Source organism: Lithobates pipiens, unplaced genomic scaffold (genome assembly GCF_037356315.1).
Source record: "Lithobates pipiens isolate NorthernLeopardFrog02 unplaced genomic scaffold, aLitPip1_a1.2 Scaffold_18, whole genome shotgun sequence".
Lineage (NCBI taxonomy): Eukaryota > Metazoa > Chordata > Amphibia > Anura > Ranidae > Lithobates > Lithobates pipiens.
The window spans coordinates 472672422-472691608 of NW_027507758.1; the positions used below are offsets into that span (position 1 = coordinate 472672422).

General features: G+C 41.8%; 1 protein-coding gene across 4 annotated transcripts in view; it reads left to right on the plus strand.

Annotated features, from left to right (window-relative positions):
• PIK3CB (phosphatidylinositol-4,5-bisphosphate 3-kinase catalytic subunit beta) overlaps positions 1-19187 on the plus strand; it is a 252409-nt gene that overhangs the window by 192044 nt on the left and 41178 nt on the right. For all 4 annotated transcript variants that reach the window (XM_077488321.1, XM_077488319.1, XM_077488320.1 and 1 more), the window contains 5 exons: positions 257-310; positions 5380-5568; positions 11500-11621; positions 13701-13844; positions 19020-19119. In XM_077488321.1, coding sequence (XP_077344447.1) covers positions 257-310; positions 5380-5568; positions 11500-11621; positions 13701-13844; positions 19020-19119 — 609 coding nt within the window. The remainder of the gene's footprint in view (positions 1-256; positions 311-5379; positions 5569-11499; positions 11622-13700; positions 13845-19019; positions 19120-19187) is intronic.

Sequence of the window (19187 nt, forward strand, 5' to 3'; positions counted from 1 at the left end):
TCAGTGCTGTCAAATCGTGGGCAGATCTGTCCGTGATTCAAAACGCTGTAGTGTGAATGCAGCCTGAGCGAGTGGACTGAGAAATTATTTAAAGGAACACTACACTCCTCAAATAAGATCAATAAAACTAAGCAACATCAGTTGTATATCAGTCTTTTGTATTAAGTATTGTCAGGAGTTAATGTACTTCTGTGACCCATATAGATATGAATGTGTACAGGTACAGCTTCTAATCTGAAGTATTTTTTTTGAGCAGATACTTGAAAAAGCTGCAGAGATTGCAAGACAAAGTGACAGTCTGAGTATGGTGGTAAGTTTCAGGACACTTGATTTCAATACAAACGTATAAAAGCAACCTAGAACCCCAATAGCTGGTATGATGGAGAAAAGGTGGAAATTAGATTGGATTTGCAGCCCAAGTTCACTAAAATTGGCTTTCTTTTTTACAGAAAATTTGTGATTGATAAACCGTTGTGCAAATATCGTGTTTCTGCTTTCAGAAAATTCTATACTATTTTGGGGTTTTAACCACTTAAATACCAGCCTGAAATTCCCCTTCATTACCAGGCTATTTTTTCAGCTTTTAGGGCTGTGATAGTTTGACAATTGTTCGCTTATGAAACCCTGTACCCAAGTGAGTTTTATATAATTTTTTTTGAGACGTTGCTTTCTATCACTAGCTGCCTAGGGGAATGTTTACATTTTTCACATACAAGTGAACCATAAGCATTTTTTTCATTCTATATTTTCTTAAAGCAGAGGCACTGGAGAATAAAATGGTGGCCGTTGCATTTTTTTTGTCACAAGATATTTGTGCGGCCTTTTATTGAAAGCAAATTATTCAGGAAAAAATACACTTAAATTATTTTTATTACGCACAAATACACAATTTTTTGCTAAAGTATAAGATGATATGTCATGTAAATAGATACTAAACATGTCAACATTTTAAAATTGTGCATGCCTGTGAAATGGCGACTGACTACAGTACCTAAAAAGCTTTACAGATTATCTGTTTAGAGTTGATTGTGAATGCAGGCCCTAGAATTATTCTCACTCTGACGTACGCAGCATATACTCCTTTATGGAGACATCAGGGGTTTATTAGACCCCTGATGTCTTTACCCTTCAAAGCAGCTGATTAAATATAGATCATGTTTAGCTAGCTGTTTTGTTAGCTGTAATAGCCAGGGAATAATGGCTCTGAAACCGGCAATGACAAAATCCTCATCCCTTCCAGCTTCATTTGTCACAGATGAGAACAGGAAATAAATGTTCCTCATCTCCTCTGTGGGAAAGCGTCCCAACCAGAGGAATGGGAAAGCCCAGGGACTGCCATAGGTGACAGTGGGAGGGGTCCTTCCCAGCACCTTAAAAGTGATGACCAGTCATCACATGGTACCCTGCCTGCTGATTTAGCTGGGTAAAATGAGTTGCCTATTGAGTTGCCTATTTCTTCAGGTAGGTAATGTCCTGCAGTTTGTGCTACTGAGAAGCACAATGTAATAAAATATGCCAAGGAACTCAGTAGAGAGAAAAAATCTGGTCATGTCCACACATCAAAGCTGAACTCTGTGCACAAAAAACATATATTTAAATGTATTCCTCAGTAGTCTCAAATGATATAAATCCACTCTGTATGCACCAAATGCCTTTGCAAACACAGATAATACCTTGAAAAAGTAGCAGTGACCTTTTCAATGGGCTGTGCATTGAACAGAGCTGTGGGAGGGCCCATCTACTACAGGCTGCCGAAGAAAACTACAGGAGGGGGTGGATACAAGACTGGGGGGGGGAGCTGCATGGACTGGTCTTTATTACAGATTACTGCACAGATCTAAAGGAAATTCACAAAGTACACCAAGTTTCAAGTAAGAATACACATGAATGTATTTAGACAGTGTTTGTTTACCCCAGAATTCAGCTTTAATCTTCTAGAGAACACGTTAAACTCTGATATCATACTTTTGACATAACATCTGTACTTTCTTTTTCTTTACGTATTTCAGCAGTTTGCTCTGTTACTGTCTTAGGAAGTTAAACCAGCAGTGTCCTGTGTTCCTTTAGGGCAGGCATGTCCAAAGTCCGGCCTTCGGGCCAATCGTGGCCCGTGTTCCGGTTTCGGATGGCCCGCCTGGTGATATGGACATGTATATCTTTTGTAGCCCCCAACAAATCCCAGAGCACTAGGGGCCACAAAATATATATGGTGGCTGCCTTGGAGGGGACAGGGAGGGGGAGGGACAAGTGCCGTAATACAGGAGTATTTCCTGTTTACATGGTGACCTCTGTAAAAGGAAGTCCTGTCTCCTGTGCTGCCATTGGATGACTGTTCTGTCCATCATAGGAAGTGGGACTTTCTATTAAAGAGGCCACAGAGAAAACTGGAGTTTCTCCTGTATGTCTGTTAGCACTTGTCCCACCCCCTCCCTGTCTCCTCCAAGGCTGCAGATGGGCATGAATCAGGCTGCATTGATGGCAATGGTGAGGCTGCATTCATGGCACTGATTAGGCTGCATTGATTGGCTCTGACCCTTATTTTGCTTTAAAGATCTTTTTATGTAAAGTTTTTTAAGATTTTTTTCCTGAAACTTCCTTTTTAAAGTAAAGGTGCGTGTTATAATCCGATAAATATAGTATATCCAAATAACAGGCCCAAGCTCATCTCTTCACCACACACAGCCACAAAGGCAAGAGAATTCTTGTTGGGCAGTGTATTAGTGCTCGGACAAACACACAGACCGAATTTTAAGGGGTTTAAAGAATGCCAGGCAAAATAGTCGGCCCTCACGCATGTTCGCTTCATCAAACCCCTGCTTTAGGGGAGTATATGTTCCTGCAGGGGTCAGTCAGTCCTGTGTTCTCTTTTGCAGGATTCTGTTTTAGTTTTGTGTCTTGCTGAGTCTCGTGGTTGTTAATACATGAAATGTTTAATGGTACACTAGAATAGTTAATAAATAATGGGCTCTACTGACACTTTCATTCCACAAACTCCTGCTAAGGCGTTCAGGCTTAAGTTTTATTAGTTACCAAACTAAAACTGTTATGTTCAAGGGATGGATATCAGGGTAGAAAAAGCCATACACCATTCCTTTAACCAAATCTGGTATTGTAAAGGAAACCTTTACCAAGAGAATGCAGAGGCTTCCATTGCTGACCTCTGCTTTTGAAAGCCTGGCTGTGATACTTGAGCACACGTCATGAGCACTTCAGGAGCACTGTGCTGGAAAAAGTATTGGGATTAGGAGTTCTGATTTCACTTTCCAAACCGCAGGCTTGTTCTGGGTAAGCAACCCAGAAAGTATTGACACCAGAAACCACCAGGTAGGTGGTATTTTTAGGAGGTCAGCAGTATCAGCCCTAATATTTTCTTTTATTATAAGGTTCCTTTATAGAAATAGAATAGTTTTGATGAAAAACGCACAGTTGTTCAATGATTCCGTCATTTTGTATGCAGTTATTGTGCAAATGCTAATTTGTTCCCACGTACAATCCAAACTTTAGTCTTCTGCACTGTACGCCTAAGTTATGAAGATTTAGTATTTTACCACATGGCAGCTAATTTGGTTTGGGCTGCCTGGATGTTAGGGTTATAAAATTCATGAGACGTTTCCCGGTAAACCTCACACTCTGTGGTTTCAGCTTCCAGCAAAGCACTGAGATTATAAAATAATGGCCTGTATAGAGAAAAAAATGCATTTGTTGATGTCACTTTTTGTTACTAGTGCTACTCTGCCACCTAGTGGAAATTTTTGATTGTAATCTATGATTGAATATGCTGAGAATAAAGTTGTTGATAATCTTGACATTAATTCATTGACAGCAGACCACAGTGTGTGCTGGGGGTTGTTGGTGGTTTTGTATTGGGTAACTTGCAAGTAAGCTTTTACAAAGCCAATTTTTATTTGTTTTTACCTGCATTTTGGGGTCCCTGTTGAGGTGTTTTTTTTTTTTTTCTTGAATATAAAGTTAGCCAAATATAAGTTTTTAATCAACAGACTGTCAGTAACCAAAGGGGCTGAATGTTGGAAACTTGCTGCTAAACAATGCTCCCGAGCTAAACTTTTTGTGTAAAATCCTCTATGTAGAAAATACAATTTATTTTTTACTAACTGCAATGTTCTTTTGAAATTGCAGGAAAATTGACCAGTCATTTCTCTAGCAAAGCCTAGCCCTAGCTCTGCTGGTGTAGCAGCAAAAGTTAATCCTATAGAGTGGCATTTGAGTGACAGTCAGTGGCAGCTGGTGCTCAAAATTTTTTTTTGGGGGGGGGGGGGGCAAAATGAAAAGATTTTGGAAAAAAATAATCTATTGAGCCACTGTGCCATCAAACGCAGCCACTGTGCCCAACTGCCCATCAAATGCTGCCAGTGTGCCCCCTGCCCACCGTCTGCCTGGCACTTACCCTTGTCATCAGTGGGCGATGAGCGGGGTCCTTCATGTGTCTCCTGCCTCCTGATAGGCGTCCAATAGCGGCGCCTGTTTCAGCCAATCCGGACAGGTAACAGACCCAAGCACCTGATTGGCGGAGAGGTTGGTCAGTGTTAAGAAAGCGAATAGTCATTCGCTTTCCTAACACAGCTGAGTGGACTGTGAGCGCCAAGCCTTTTAAAACATTTTTAATTTTCTTTTTACTGTTTGGGGGGGGGGGGGGGGAGCCTATGCACCCCCTATGGACAGGTCACCACTGGTGACAGCTCTGAGTTTGAAGCTGCTGACATCAAATCCATGATGGTGGCACCCAGCAGCAGTCTCCGAGCTTTTGGATGTCTACACAAGGGAGACTTTTTTTACAGGTCCAATAACCTTTCTAAAATATGCTGAATGCACATATAATTTTGCGGGAAGATTTTTGTTGAAATGAATGGTCCGATGAGGACTTGTTTAGATAACAGGTTAATTTTTAATGGAGAAGTTTGCTAACAAATTCTCCTTGGCCTCCTAACCTTATTTAATGTAGAACCTCACTTCATGCCCCAGCTGGGTGCTCGCTTACTTGTCCCTGACGGCAGTGACCTCTTCCATTGTTTGAATCCACCTGCTTGAAATCTTCCCTGGAAATGGCCATGACTGCACAGTGACTTTCCATATGCCTAAATTGAACTGTACTCCTAGCACCTCTCGTGTTTAGACTAACGTTCAATGTAAGTCTACAGGTAGTTATTGCACAAGCTCAGCGGGTGCAGAATAAAACTTTGAATCAGAGAATGTAAACACTGAAGAAGGCTACCACTGATGGACAGGTGAAAGTAAGCATCAGGGAGGAGTGTGTGGTGGGTTTCTAGATTAGGTTTGGGGCTTTGGAGGGAGAGCTAGATCAAGCTTTTCATTTACAGTGATCTTGAGCTGATGGCGTTCAATCTGTGTACATTTTTTCAGGGTCGTGGAGGAAAGAAATTTAACATTGAGCTGAAGGAGATCATGGAGAGGGATCCACTTTGCCAGCTGTGTGAGAATGAGAAGGATCTAATCTGGACCTTGCGGTACGACTGTAGAGAAAATTTCCCCTGTTCACTCCCTAAACTACTGCTGTCTGTCAAGTGGAACAAGCTTGAAGATGTTGCCCAGGTAAGAGATGTGTTCTACTAAAGATATACAAGTGGCCGCAGTACTGTACAGAGCATAGTAAGCATCACATCTTTAGTATTGTGTAACAACCGTTATAATTAATTTATCATACAGTCGCTACACAAATGATTGTTGTATATGGATCAGGGGTTTCTTCTTCTCCTTCTCTCCTTCTCTCCTTCTCTCCGTCTCCTTCTCTCCTTCTCCTCCACACAATTGAAACCGATGGAGGAATCATCTCTGCTGTGTTATTGCATTCTCACAGCAGCTTTTTTAAATTGTTGCTGATGCCTATGGCCAAACTTTCTGACACAGCAGTTCATAAAGGATTGCACTGGATATATTCTGATAATACAGGAATTGAAAGGTCCCTGTATAATGGATGTCAGGTGCTACTAATGAGGGAAGAAGAGGTTTGGGGGGTCATGTTTATGAAGCTACAAAATTTCAAGGATAATTATCCCTGGCCAAATCCAACATTTAAGATTTCTGGCTCCTGTGATCTTTGCTGTGCAGCCTGCAGCAGCATTTTCATTTAAAGATGAAAATGTAAAGCCTTGTGAGGATCAGCTCAGTGCCCTCAATTTTCATCAGTCTATGCCAGCTCTCAAAATTTCCACTCACCTGCTTGCATTTAGTTCCAGGGATCTGTCCTGTCCATCCTGCCAGGTAATTGCTGTAATAGACAGATCCAGCCCTCACTCATTTGACATGCGAATTGACATGTCAAATTGCAGCCTATTGCCAGCATTGGCACCGTCCCAAAGTGCCGCAAAGTCTGCTTCACACGGATTTCCAAAGGTAGTTCCTGCACTACTTTTGGCGACTTCGGGGGCGATTCCAATAGACATCTGTGTGAGAGGCTGCACAGATTTCTTTTAAATGGCCCCTGAACTTGTACTGAAATTCGGGTTTGAAATCGTGAACGTTTAGCTGAACTTGCACGATTTCAAACCTGCGTTTGGTGTGAACGTACTTTCCCAGTTCACACTGGAATGTGGTGTGTGAAACCCACTATCTGTGCACATTTCCTGCACCGCATTAAAATCACACTGCCTGTGCAATTTGAGCCCAGTCAAAATGAATGGGCTTGTATCGCACCACATTGAATCACTTTGTACAGGAATGTGCTTCAGTTCCTGTGCAATTCATATGTGGTTCATAGTGTGTTTTTCACAACACATAGGGCAACCCTCTTACTTGAATAACATGCCAAAGAAGCTCCCACACTTTTTTGGGCAGTAAGCTTTGTGTAATTTGGCACTCAGCAAAACATACACTTGGAATGCAATTAAAACTGGCACTACAAGCACGGTATACAATTTTTTTTTTTTTTTTTTTTTTTTTTTTTTACATTTTGTGCACATTTACGAGAACCTGTATGTGAATGGGCCTTCAGGGCTCATTAGCACAGGGCCATACTTTGTAAAAAAATTCACCTTTGCCTAAGTAGCCAAAAATCCTTGCACTGGCCCTGTCTATGGGCCTGTCTGCCTATGTTCCGTCAGATTAGGCGGCCCGTCAGAATTGGTAACGGAAGTGATGTTTTCCGTCGCTGCCATCTTGCTACTCCCCGCACTCCTCCTCCACAGTAACGATACACAAAGAGGGCAAGTGGACATCTTGTTACACCCACCAGAGTTTTGCATTTCAGTTATTTTTAACAGGAAAAGGAGCATATATGGTGAAATACAGTATTTCAAAATCCATCGGACTGTTTACTTGAATTATAAAAGCAGTGGTTAGCAAACCTGTGAGATCAGCAGGTTTGCTGCCGCTTTAAAAATTCAACATCTAAACAGTCTGTTTTCTATATACTGTATTTCACCTTATAAGCTGCGTTTCCTGTTAAAAATAACTGAAATGCAAAACTCCGGTGGGTATAATGAAATGTCCACTTGCCCCCTTTTCTGTGTATTATTACTGTGGAGGAGTGCAAGGTGTAGCAAGATGGTCGGCGACGGAACGTCCTTTCCATTACCATTTCTGATGGGTCACCTAATCTGATGAAATGCCTGCACTGTTGATCCACCAATCACTCTGCTTCATTGTTAAATATTGCTAATATTTATTTTTGTAATGTAATTCTGCATAAAACCTTTAACAGTGTAATTTCATGAGATAATTTCCAAGGGCATGTTTAGGGGTGGAGCAACTGGTGGCGAGTAACTCTTAAGGCCTGACTAGTAGCTCAGGACTTGAAATTTTGAGCCCTTGTCTATGCTATCCATAGACATGAAACTGCTGGCCAGACCTAGGAAAGCTTGCTTTATGAATGATTTTTCTTTACACGGTGACTGTCCTATCTTCTGAAAAGGCTTTTGATTCACAAAACACACACACTAGTTTTAGATATTATTGAAATTATGATTCTAGGCAGAAAATTGCGCACGAGTATCATCTTGCGATGTTAAAATGGAAGTGCAAATAGATTGCAATGAGAAAATTTCAGCCTTAGACTGATCTTTTTGAAACAAACATGAAGCTTCTTCAGATCACAATTTTATGTCTAATAAGCCATAGATTCTGGCATGTCAGACAAGGTTTAGCATGTTACTGACAGACAGAGCAGTGGGTTACAAGTGGAGAAGATCACGTGAGTGCTCTGGAGGTAACTCAGTCTTTCATTAGCAGCTTCTTTAATCATTTTTAAAGCTATGAACTGTTTTTTCAGCCTTAAGATGCCTATCAGCATTTCTACTTAGGACCATAAATAAATTGGCATTTTACATTAAGAGCAAACACAGCTGTACAGGGCTGTAATAAGATGGTTTCCTGTCTGCACTCACTGATTGGAGGCTGTATGGATGCAGTGCTGTTTTTAGACATCCTTTGGTCTCTGGGCGTCCTTCGGGTTAGCATTTTGATGGCTGATTATCTGTGCTGGTCACAGAGCTCCTCTGTAGCCCTCGCTTCCCTTCCAGATTTACAGCAGCGGAATGTAAACATGAAGCTAGCTGTATTTTTGGAATTTCCTTGCTCCTGTCAGGTCACTCAGACCTCTGCTTCCTTCCAAACCACGGCCTGCACACTAACTTCCAAAAGACGCAAGAAATGATTTCCTCCAATCACAGCTTGACTCTTACTGTTCAGGGGGGGAATCTGAAAATTCCTACAGATTGCAGATCCATGACTGGAAAACTACCATGTATGTGTGTGGACGCTTTGATGTGAACCCCTTGTCCTTCATGTTAGATCACTTTCGCCATGTATAACGTTTCTGCATGTAGCATACTTTAAAAGTTAGTGTTTGCACCACACCATGAGTTTAAAATCATCTAAAGCATTTTGTAGGATAGAAGAGTTGTTGTTAAAAATAAAGAAATAAAAAAAAATTCTAGTTTTAGAGACGCTTCTTACCTGTCTTGAAGATGTCAGTAGTCTAAACTGCACGCTGCATTATTTAACTCTGCTGCAGTTGATCAGTCCTCTTGCTGAAACATGGGAAGATCTCCCTTTTTAAGCTGCATTCTCCAAAATGGTATAAAAGGGGATAACAGCTCTATGCATTCCCACAGCAGGTGTAGAAGGTATGTGCACAAGAATTGCTTCCATTCAAATTCTAACAGTGTGTAGGCTAAGATGCTTTATTAATATAATGACCTTTCCTAAAACCCGGATTACTCTTAGCAATATGCCACCAATATAATCAAATTTATTATTTCTTTTCATAGTAGTTATATGCTAGCTAAAACCATTACTGATACAGTTGGGGTAGTTTACAATCTTCATGTGGAAAAATCATAATTGCCAACAAAACTATTGTAATGAGAGAGTGTGCCTTGGGGAAGTAGGTTGATGTGATGTCTTAATTTACTGTGATTAACCCCTTCATTAAGAAGGATTAAGCAAAATCCTAACGTATCCTGAACATATTCTTGGACCTACTTGGTGTATTCAGGTGAATTATACCTTGCTGTTTTCAGGAGAAATTGGACATTAAGTTGGTGTTCTGAAGTATATCTCCTATACCTCCTTTATATATATATTTTTTTACTTAATGGAAATCTGGCACAAATGGTAAACATCTTTCCTGTAAAAATAATTTTTTGCTATTGCCATAACCTACGACCAAAAAACCCCAAATAAATTCTCTCTGGCCTCTGATGATCGCAGTGGTACAATGTATGTATCTATGACTTTGTTTGTACCCTTAGTTGGGCCCAGAAACAATAGTATGCATTTTGCTTTTTAAAGCCATTTTAACCCTGACCTTCAACTCTTAGCATGGCTTTTGACCCTAACTTTGACCAGAACGCTAATCCTGATATTGACCTAGATCAAACCTTGTTTTAGTTACGGTATTTTTCTTTTTATTTATTTTTACATGCATACTTTCTTTATGCATTTCTCCTCTATCAAGGAAAAAAGATACAATGTAGTGGGCTAGAACAGTGACTTAATACTGTGATAGTTAATTAGAGGTTATCACAGAGATAACATTTCTTCTGGTTCCCGATCGTTGGTACGAGACCCTGATTTTTAAAGTAAAGTTCTCAGCACAGACACGGCCACACATGTATGCGGCCCCATGGATAAAGACCCACCTCCATGAGGCCACATATGCATATGCTTGTCAGGAAGGGGTTAACATCGATACTTCTAGTGCACAGTAAACTTTCCACCATCTCTTTGTGCACCAGTTCCAAAATAATTGTCATAGAGCATATACTGCAGAGCAGCATCCTCTTCTGGAAGCAATGTGATTTCTATATCTAGATGTCCAGGTGCATTGAAAGGAAAGTGAGGCCAGATTTCATACACAACAATTTCCTGTCCTGTCTGATCAGACATTCAGACAGTGAACTGATAAACAAGGAAGAGAATCGCTCTGTGAGGATAATAAACAGGTCTCTGGAAAATTCCTCTCGCATAGTCAGCACTCTGCTCATAAGGTGTACATCACAGGAGACTGACTTTGAGAAAATTTACTTCTACTGATCATATCACTAAGTCGTCAGTACCGTCTGTGTATGACACATGTGTTGGACATATCTACCTGTGCTGCTTCCCCTGTACTAGATAATTATCCACAAGAGGTATTTCCAGAACAAGCTTCTAATCCCTGTGCATGATAATTTAACAACATACTGTGATCTGCATACTTTCATCACCCAACAAACACTACTCTTGTCCTTTGGGTCAAGCAAAATAGGAAGACCAGTCTGGTAAATGGACTAAAGTGCAGAAAACATTCTCAGAACTGAGCTGAGCTTTCTGTGGACAGCGTTAGAATGTAGATGGCATTCTGTCGACTGAGCTACACTAGAGTTTTTTTTTTTTTTAGAACGCACATAAAATTGTAGACTGGAGACTTAGCAACACGTCAGAAGGTATGCTGTAGACCAATAAAACAGCAGTCATAGCTGTAGACAATGGGGTATGTAATGGCTGTCCTGCAGATTTCTCATGTCCTGTTTTACTTGGTTCCAGAGACCTGAAAACTGTAGTTTGCTAATTGCTCATTTTAGGGCCTCAAGTGATGGGGCAAAAGGACAAATGGTTAGCTTTAAAAATGCAGATCATTATGTTACAGTGACTGTTCTCCCATATAGAGCAAAACTTGGAAGGAATGCATACATTTTCATCTCCTATAGTAAAATATTATGATATGGCAGTCAGCCGGCTACTGCCTATCATCATGATATAAAGTTGCATTCTTATTTCCGTCTATAAATATGTATTGAGCAAACAACTTTGAATCAACCATTTTTTTATTTGTTATAAGCCAGTCCATACAGGTTGCATAGTTTCCACAGACCTATAGTCCATTTTGCAATCATACATTAATCCAGTGTGTAGGACAATAACTAGCTCATGTCAGTGACCATTTTTGGTAGTTGGGGTTTTTTATTCTGCCCCCCACTATTTTTATCCCAATGCTGTATATTTGCTCAATGAGTTCCATGTTCATTCCTGTTGTTTTTACAGCTTCAGGCACTGCTGCAGATCTGGTCCAAACTACCCCCAAGAGATGCCCTGGAACTGCTTGATTTCAACTATCCTGATCAGTATGTAAGAGAATATGCTGTCAACTGTCTAAAGAGTATGAGGTAGGTGAATTCTGTGTAACCACATACAAGATTTCCTGCGCCATACAGGGACTGTTTAGTATGCAGAGACTGCTCAATCACTATCACACCGCATACAACCACCCATTAAAGTGATTGTAAGGGTTCGTTTTTAAATTTTTTATAAAAAACAAACATATCATATTTACCTCCCCTGTGCAGCTCGTTTTGCACAGAGTGGCCCCGGCCATCCTCTTCTGTGGTCCCTCGGCAGCTCTCGCAGATCCTCCCTACATCAGATTACCCCCTAAGAGAAGAGCTCTCCCAAGGGGGTTACCTTGCAGGCATGCTCCCGAGTCCAGAATTCGGTGTACTTGGCCACTGAATGTACGACTTGGCCCCTCCCCCCCGTGCCCACATCATTGGATCTGATTGACAGCAGCGGGAGCCAATGGCTGCACTGCTATTAATCTATCCAATCAAGAGCCGAGAACCTCGGGCGGAGAGATGGCGCATACTCGACAGGTCAAGTTCCAGGACTCAGGTAAGTAAGGATGCATTAGTGTGAAAAAACAAAGGTTTACAACCCCTTTTAGTTGAATTGGAAGATGCAGCTATACATGGTTATGCACTATGTTCACTTAGAGAAGGCATAAAGATGTATTGTGTAAACACAGGATATTGTGCATTTGGAGCATGCATCCATGCAGGTGCTTTATGCAACCCCTGACACATAACAGTGTACAGCCGCAGCTCAAGTAATGCACGCACAGATGGCATGCTTTTGGCGCATATGTACATATGCACATGCAGATGCTTTATGCGACCCTTGCATACAGCCAATTCTTCACATTTATCTCAATTGGCAGCTAAACACGGCAGCAGCAGGTTCCAGAAAAATGGTTATGCAGGTATTCTGTACAGCCATGTGCATGAGGCCTAACATACAGGAAAGCATCTTATTCATTTCTGTAAGGCTTTGATCACATAGACCGTAAAAAAATAGATGGTTGGGTTTTTAACACTTCCTGACCTCCTCACCTCACCTGTCAATACCACTCAACTGTTAAAGCAGAGAGCAGATAGAGGTTTCTACAAGGCAGCACTAGCTTTGCCTTGCCACACGGCGAGGCAAAAATAAAACTGTAGAGTTTGGCAGGTGTTGACACTTTGCACCACATTTTAATAGCAGTGAATGAAAGCTGTTGGAAACATGATGTAAAAGCACCTACAGAGCATTTAAGATTCAGTTGCAAAGCGTCAAATGATCATTTCTCATTTTAGCATTGCAAAAAAGTGGTTCTAAAAGCAGAAGTTTTTTTTTATCCTAAAGTATTCTCTGCATTAAGGTAAAAAACCTTCTCCATATAGCTCCCCCAGCCCCACCTTTTATATTTACCTGAGCCTGATCTCAATCCATCGATGTGCATGAGAGCAGAGGTTCTCTCAGCTTTCTCTCTCATTGACTCAGATACAGCAACAGGAGCAATTGGCTCCCGCATTTCTCAATCAGACAGTGATGATCCAGCAGGGCCCAGCTGCTCTGTGTGCACTCCAAAGGCCACACAGAGCAGGGCACAGGAGCAAGCATGCATGGGTGCCCCCAGAACAAGTGTTTTACTGAGGGGGCACTCAGCGGGATGGAGGAGCCAAGAGCACCAGCAAAGGACCCAAGAAGAGAAGGATCGGGGCTGCTCTGTGCAAAACCATTTGACAGAGCAGGTAAATAAAACATGTTTGTTATTGTAATAAAATCTCACAGGGCGTTTAACGAGCATAACTTCATGCAACTTCAACACTTGTGCACCCGAAAAGGGGAATTAATGTGCCCTAGTTAACGGCTGCTATAAAATTCAACCCCTGTGTGAACTTACAATAACTGACTTTGTGCAGTCTTATTGTATTCACTATGATGTGTTAACTATTTACAAATACTGTTCTATCCTCAATTTATGTTGAATCAGCAGTAATTACAAGAAATTTCATCTTTTACATCCTATAATAAGCAGCTGAAGTTATCTTTTGGCATTGTGGTTTTGTTCATCATTTAAAATATCACAGATAAGGACAGAGCAGCTGTATGGAGGGCTGTATGCTGACACCTTTTTTTATGTGTTACAGTGACGAGGAGTTATCCCAGTATTTGCTGCAGTTGGTACAGGTTCTTAAATATGAGCCTTTCCTGGATTGCGCCCTGTCCCGATTCTTGTTGCAGAGAGCCCTGGCTAATCGTAGAATTGGGCAGTTCCTGTTTTGGCATCTGAGGTGGGTACACATTGGTTTTAGAGACGAAGTCTGCACTTTATTCCCAGCTGCCTGACTACAAATATTGAACAAGGGAACTGCAAGCGTTCACTCATAAAACCATATCAAATAAATACAGTATTTTTCATATATTTTTTTTTTCAACATCCCAGCTAATCTGTTAAATACAAAGTACAGTGGCAAGACAAAGTATGTGAACGCCTTGGAATTGGTTTTCTGCAGTAAGTTGCCATAAAATGTGATTGGAGTCTCGTCAACAAAAGACAAACAAACAATATGTTAAGCTGATAAAACACAGGCAATTCTAATTTCTCATGTCTTTATTGAACACACCCATTAAACATTCAGTGTTGGAGGAAAAATTAAGTGAACCCTTGGAATTAACAGCTGGTCGGACCCCCTTTGGCAGCAATGACTTCAAGCGAGAACTTTCAGTAGCTCTGAAACAGACCTGCAAAACACTCTGGAGGAATTTTTGACCATTCCTCATTACAAAATTGCTTCAACTCTGACTAATTATGTCAACTAAAGCTAATTGGTATCAGTAGTTTGCACACCTGGAGCCTAATGGATGAAAATTGTCCTGGGCGGGAAGGGGCGAAAGTGTCTGGTATTGAAATGCTTAAGCACATTGCGTTTGCCTATTGTGACTTGTGCTAAATACACACAAAAAGTTGTTGTGTGTTGTGTTTTTTTTATTTTTTATTATTATTTCTTTCAACCCAGTGGGCTGAACGAAAAAAAGAAACTTGAAGGCCACTGTGCTAACATAAGTGATGTTAGTGCGGCGATCTTCCCTGCTGTGCCTTTGTGTTTTGACAGGGGGACTTCCTCTCCTCCAGAACACACTGATTAGCAATTGCAGCCATTAGCTACCAGCGTTGATTGCATGCTGATTTTCCAGCATGACTGTTTGATAGAAGCGGGTACCCTGACTGAATTTTGGCCTCTTCTGTTGGACTGGGAGCCATACACACTGGATCAGGGGTCAGTGGGTAGCATCTGGCCCGCCACTGAGAACTGTCCGGCCTGTCGGTGTCCATGATTAATTCATGAGCACCCGACCCACGGACATGTTCACTGCTGTCCCCTTTATTGGACAGAGGCGAGCGGCTGGTTTCACAGGGCCGGATGGGGGTGGGAGCCGCTGAAGTTAATATTTTACATTAACCACTTACCTACCAGGCATTTACACCCAGTTCCTGCCCAGGCCATTTTTCAGCTTTCAGCGCTGTTTCACTTTGAAGGACAATTGCGCGGTCGTGCAACGCTGTACCCAAACTATTTATTTTTTTTATCATTTTCTTCACACAAATAGAGCTTTCTTTTGGGGGTATTTAATCACTGCTAGATTTTTCTTTATTTTTTACAAAAAAAGTTTTTTACTTTTTCTTTGTCAGCAAATTTTGTAACCAAGTAATTTTTCGCCTTCACTGATGTGCGCTGATGAGGCAGCACTGATAGGCTGAACTGGTGGGCGTTGATGAGGAGGCACTGATGGGCACTGGTGGGCATTGATAGGCGGCACTGATTGCCAGCACTGACTGGCATCGCTGATTGGCACTTATGGGCAGTGGTGGGCACTGATTTGTGACACTATTTTGCAATACTGTAATCGGGGCACTGATGATCATTCCTAGATGCCGCTGATCGGCTCTCCTCACCACACACTCTGTGAGATGACGGAGTCGAGGAGCGCCGATTACCGGCACTTCCTTGTTTACGTGTGACCGGCTGTAATTGGATACAGATGGTTAAAGAGCCGTGGACGCGTTTTTTTTCCAGAGATTGTCTTAGCAACAAGGCAAGGCCGCGATCACTGCGCTGCGTTTCTCCACGGGCACTCCAGAGCGGCTGGTCTATGACAGCGTCCCAGAACAAGAGCTGCACCGCCGGCAAGCAGCTAAACAGCAGGTGATTGGTTGCTGGGCGATCCTAGCAACCACTTATCAGCCTGTTGATGTAAAAAGTTAATTTCAACAGTTCGTGCTCCCATCCAGCCTTCTGATACTACAATTGGGGGCACAGGAAAATTGCCATGGGGGGACGGGGGAGAGGTCCCTATGGGAGTTGATGTGAAGGGGGACAGAGGGCACCCTTGGGTGTCAGGATGGGGAAGGGGGGCAGTAATATCCGAATCCCCAACCACATGCTCCCTCAGGGTGAACTGGCTTTGTATTAGTGAAGCACCTTAAAGTGAGGTAAACCTGTACTGTTGTTGTTACTAGGTTAGGATTATTAATATCTTAATTTATTAGCAGGTGAATGTGGCCCTCCATGCATTCACACACATTGAATCCAGCCCTTAAGTGGAAAAAGGTCGCTGACCCCTGCACCGGATGAAGGATCCTGTCGAAACAACAGTTTTCAGATAATTTTCAGCCCGTGTGCACCGATCCTTGGATGAGGATCAGATCATATTTTATGGCAAATTTCTGCAGTAGACCAGTTAATTTCAAGGGTTTATATGTTTTCTTGTCACTGCATATTACTACTAATTGTATAAAACAGGGTATCTACTTGGTAAATATTTTTTCAAAGATTTTCTATCATTGCCAGTGAGAGATTCAGAAAGTCTTAAACCTTCAGTTTATAATACCACATATAAAGGAGCATTTGACTTGTGTGACTTCCCCTCGCTTGTCCCAGGAAGGACAAGGATCCGATCGCCTCTGCAGCTACTGCCGGCTCCGGTAAGCGGCAGAGGGCACCAGAGAGCGGGGGGGGGGGGGGTGGATGGGTGACCTCTCCTGCCTCCGATTAAAAGTGATCTTGCGGCGATTCCGCCACAGAAACCACTATTATCGGGAACTGCCATTACAAAGATATCCCTCTTCAAAGTCAGGACATATATCGGTGTGCGGTGGCCTGGGAGTGGTTAACTTCTGTCATTTACACACCGAAAGGACAAATCATTACAATATTTATACTTGGTTCCACTGCTAAAGAATGTTGTGGTACTTGGTAAACTGCCTGTTTTTTTTTTCCCCCCCCTTTCTTTTGATGGCTGTTGGCTTCAGCAGAGCAGAGAGAATTCTCTGCATGGAAAGAATTGGCAAATACTTTGTCAAGATCGCAAGGGGGAAAAAAATTGCGATAACAATTAATTGTGCAGCTCTAGAAATGTACAAATATAATGTTAGCTGAGGCTTGTCTTCCAGGTCCAGACCCACTGGCATTTCCTCAGCCTTTCCCTGTCTCTACCTCTTCCTATAGTCTGTGGGCTGATGGGGCTGGGCACTGGGAGTTGCCCAATTTGCATAGGTCCCTTGGCACCCTTTATTCTGTTTCCGCTTTTCTTTTTTTGTTTTGCTGCATAAGGGGTTAACACTGTGAGACAGAGCACTGATGTCCTCTGATGGGTTTATAGTTGCCTGTGCTCCACTTTCTTGCATACAATACAGTAGCATCGAGGAAGCATCGCCTTGCTGATGGGTTTTCTTGGCAAGAGCTATGTGAAGCGTCAAGCCTTAATCCGTTTTTCATGCCTTTCTTCTTGCCATGAGCCCATATGCTGCCTTATCACGTGGTTGTAGTATCTGATGTACTAGGTGCCTACAGCTCACTTTCTTCTAAGTGCTCTGGGGTTGCTTGCAGTGCACCTATTGACAGTGGCAATATCTGCAGCCTGGAGTTATGTTGACCCCTGCTATTGAAGTCTATTGGTCTCTTTCAAATTTGGCTGCACCCTTTGCCTGACTCCAGTGCGGGGGGGACTCCCTGCATCTTTTTCTGTGCGAATCCAATGCAAGTTCAGCCATACAACTGTATGGCTGAACTCGCATTGCGTAGACATTGCATGTTAGCATTTATTTTCTTTGCTATTGCGCAGTTGGAATGCTTTCCAACTTCTGTAGGTTAAGGACTTCCTCTCAATAGATGACAAAAATGTATATATATTTTTTTTCTTCTCATTTTAAATTCCTTTTCTTGGATGGGTTATCTTGGCCAATCTAGTGTTTTTGGGGTTTTTTTTTTTTTTTGCTAGTGTCACCACCTTCTGTATGTGGCAGTATAATATAAAGGTTTAAGACTTCCCCTCGATGGACTCTCTGGATTTTACAGTGAGTACTAAAATCTGGATGTATTTTGCTGTTTGATAATATAAGTTATTTTTAATTTACACCCACTTTATTTGGTCTTCATGAGCAGTATATATAACGGGAGTTCACAGAATTTAGACTGTGACTCTGCTGTAGTCGTTAACATCAGATCCTACTTTTTGGGGGATTGGCTGAACGTCGCAAAAGATATAGGTCAGCTACAGCCTCTTGGCTGAGGTTTGGTGTCCTCCTCCATCTCCATTCTAGTTGCAGTGAGGGAAATGTAAAAGAAATGTTTAAATATGACTTGTACTATAGTGAGATCTGAGCTTTGTTTATGTATACTTTGGAACTGAAGAACAATTAGATTATGAACTGTGGGTTACAGCGTTTTTCATGCATGCATATAAGTGCATACAATTTTTCATGAATACCCTTTACTTGTAATGGTAATAAGTATTGGTTTGCTGAGGAAATTGAAGGCCATTGCATTGCTAGATGATTTCTGCAGTCTTTCCCAAGTTCCTCTTTATAGTAAAAAATAAAATACGGATAAGCTAAAACCCCACTTCTGTGTAATGTTTTCTTTGCTCTAAAGAAGTAAAGCGTGCCACATAAGGTGCCACCATATTTCTACACTGTTTGCCTGGAGCCCGATTAAATTTATTTTTGAACAACCTCAAATGTAATTGATCTAGAAAGCAAGCTCACCAGTGCAGATCCAAAACCTGTAGAAAATGTGTATGCTTATAGGATTTGCTGATTAATACTGCAGATGGTTACATCAACCCTCATGCAGCCAAAATGTTCATCAGCACTGAATGTTTCCCACTTTATTTGTCTGACGATGATGGATGGCCCCTATGCATTAGCCCCCATGATTATAGCGCAGGAATTCAAGGAACACTAGTCTTTTAAAAGACTTCCTAAAGACAGATAATGCTCCCAGCACCCAGTGAGGCTTGGAATGCACAGTGCAGGCCCCCCTGGCAGGGAAAGGAGTTACTTGGATAAATGTGGGTATTTCGTATGTTGTGTGTGTCTATGATTTAGTTGGACTTGTGATCACATGTAGAGTGGATTCTCCACATTCCATGCAAAGATGGTCTTACCTTTCACTGTTCTGCTATAGGGCTGAAGTTCACATTCCTACTGTGTCAGTGCAGTTTGGTTTGCTGCTGGAAGCATATTGCCGGGGCAGTGTGGGACACATGAAGGTGCTCTACAAACAGGTAACCATGACAAAACTATAAAGTGCTCTCATTGGCCACCTTTTCCCAAAGCTATTTGTATGTAGACT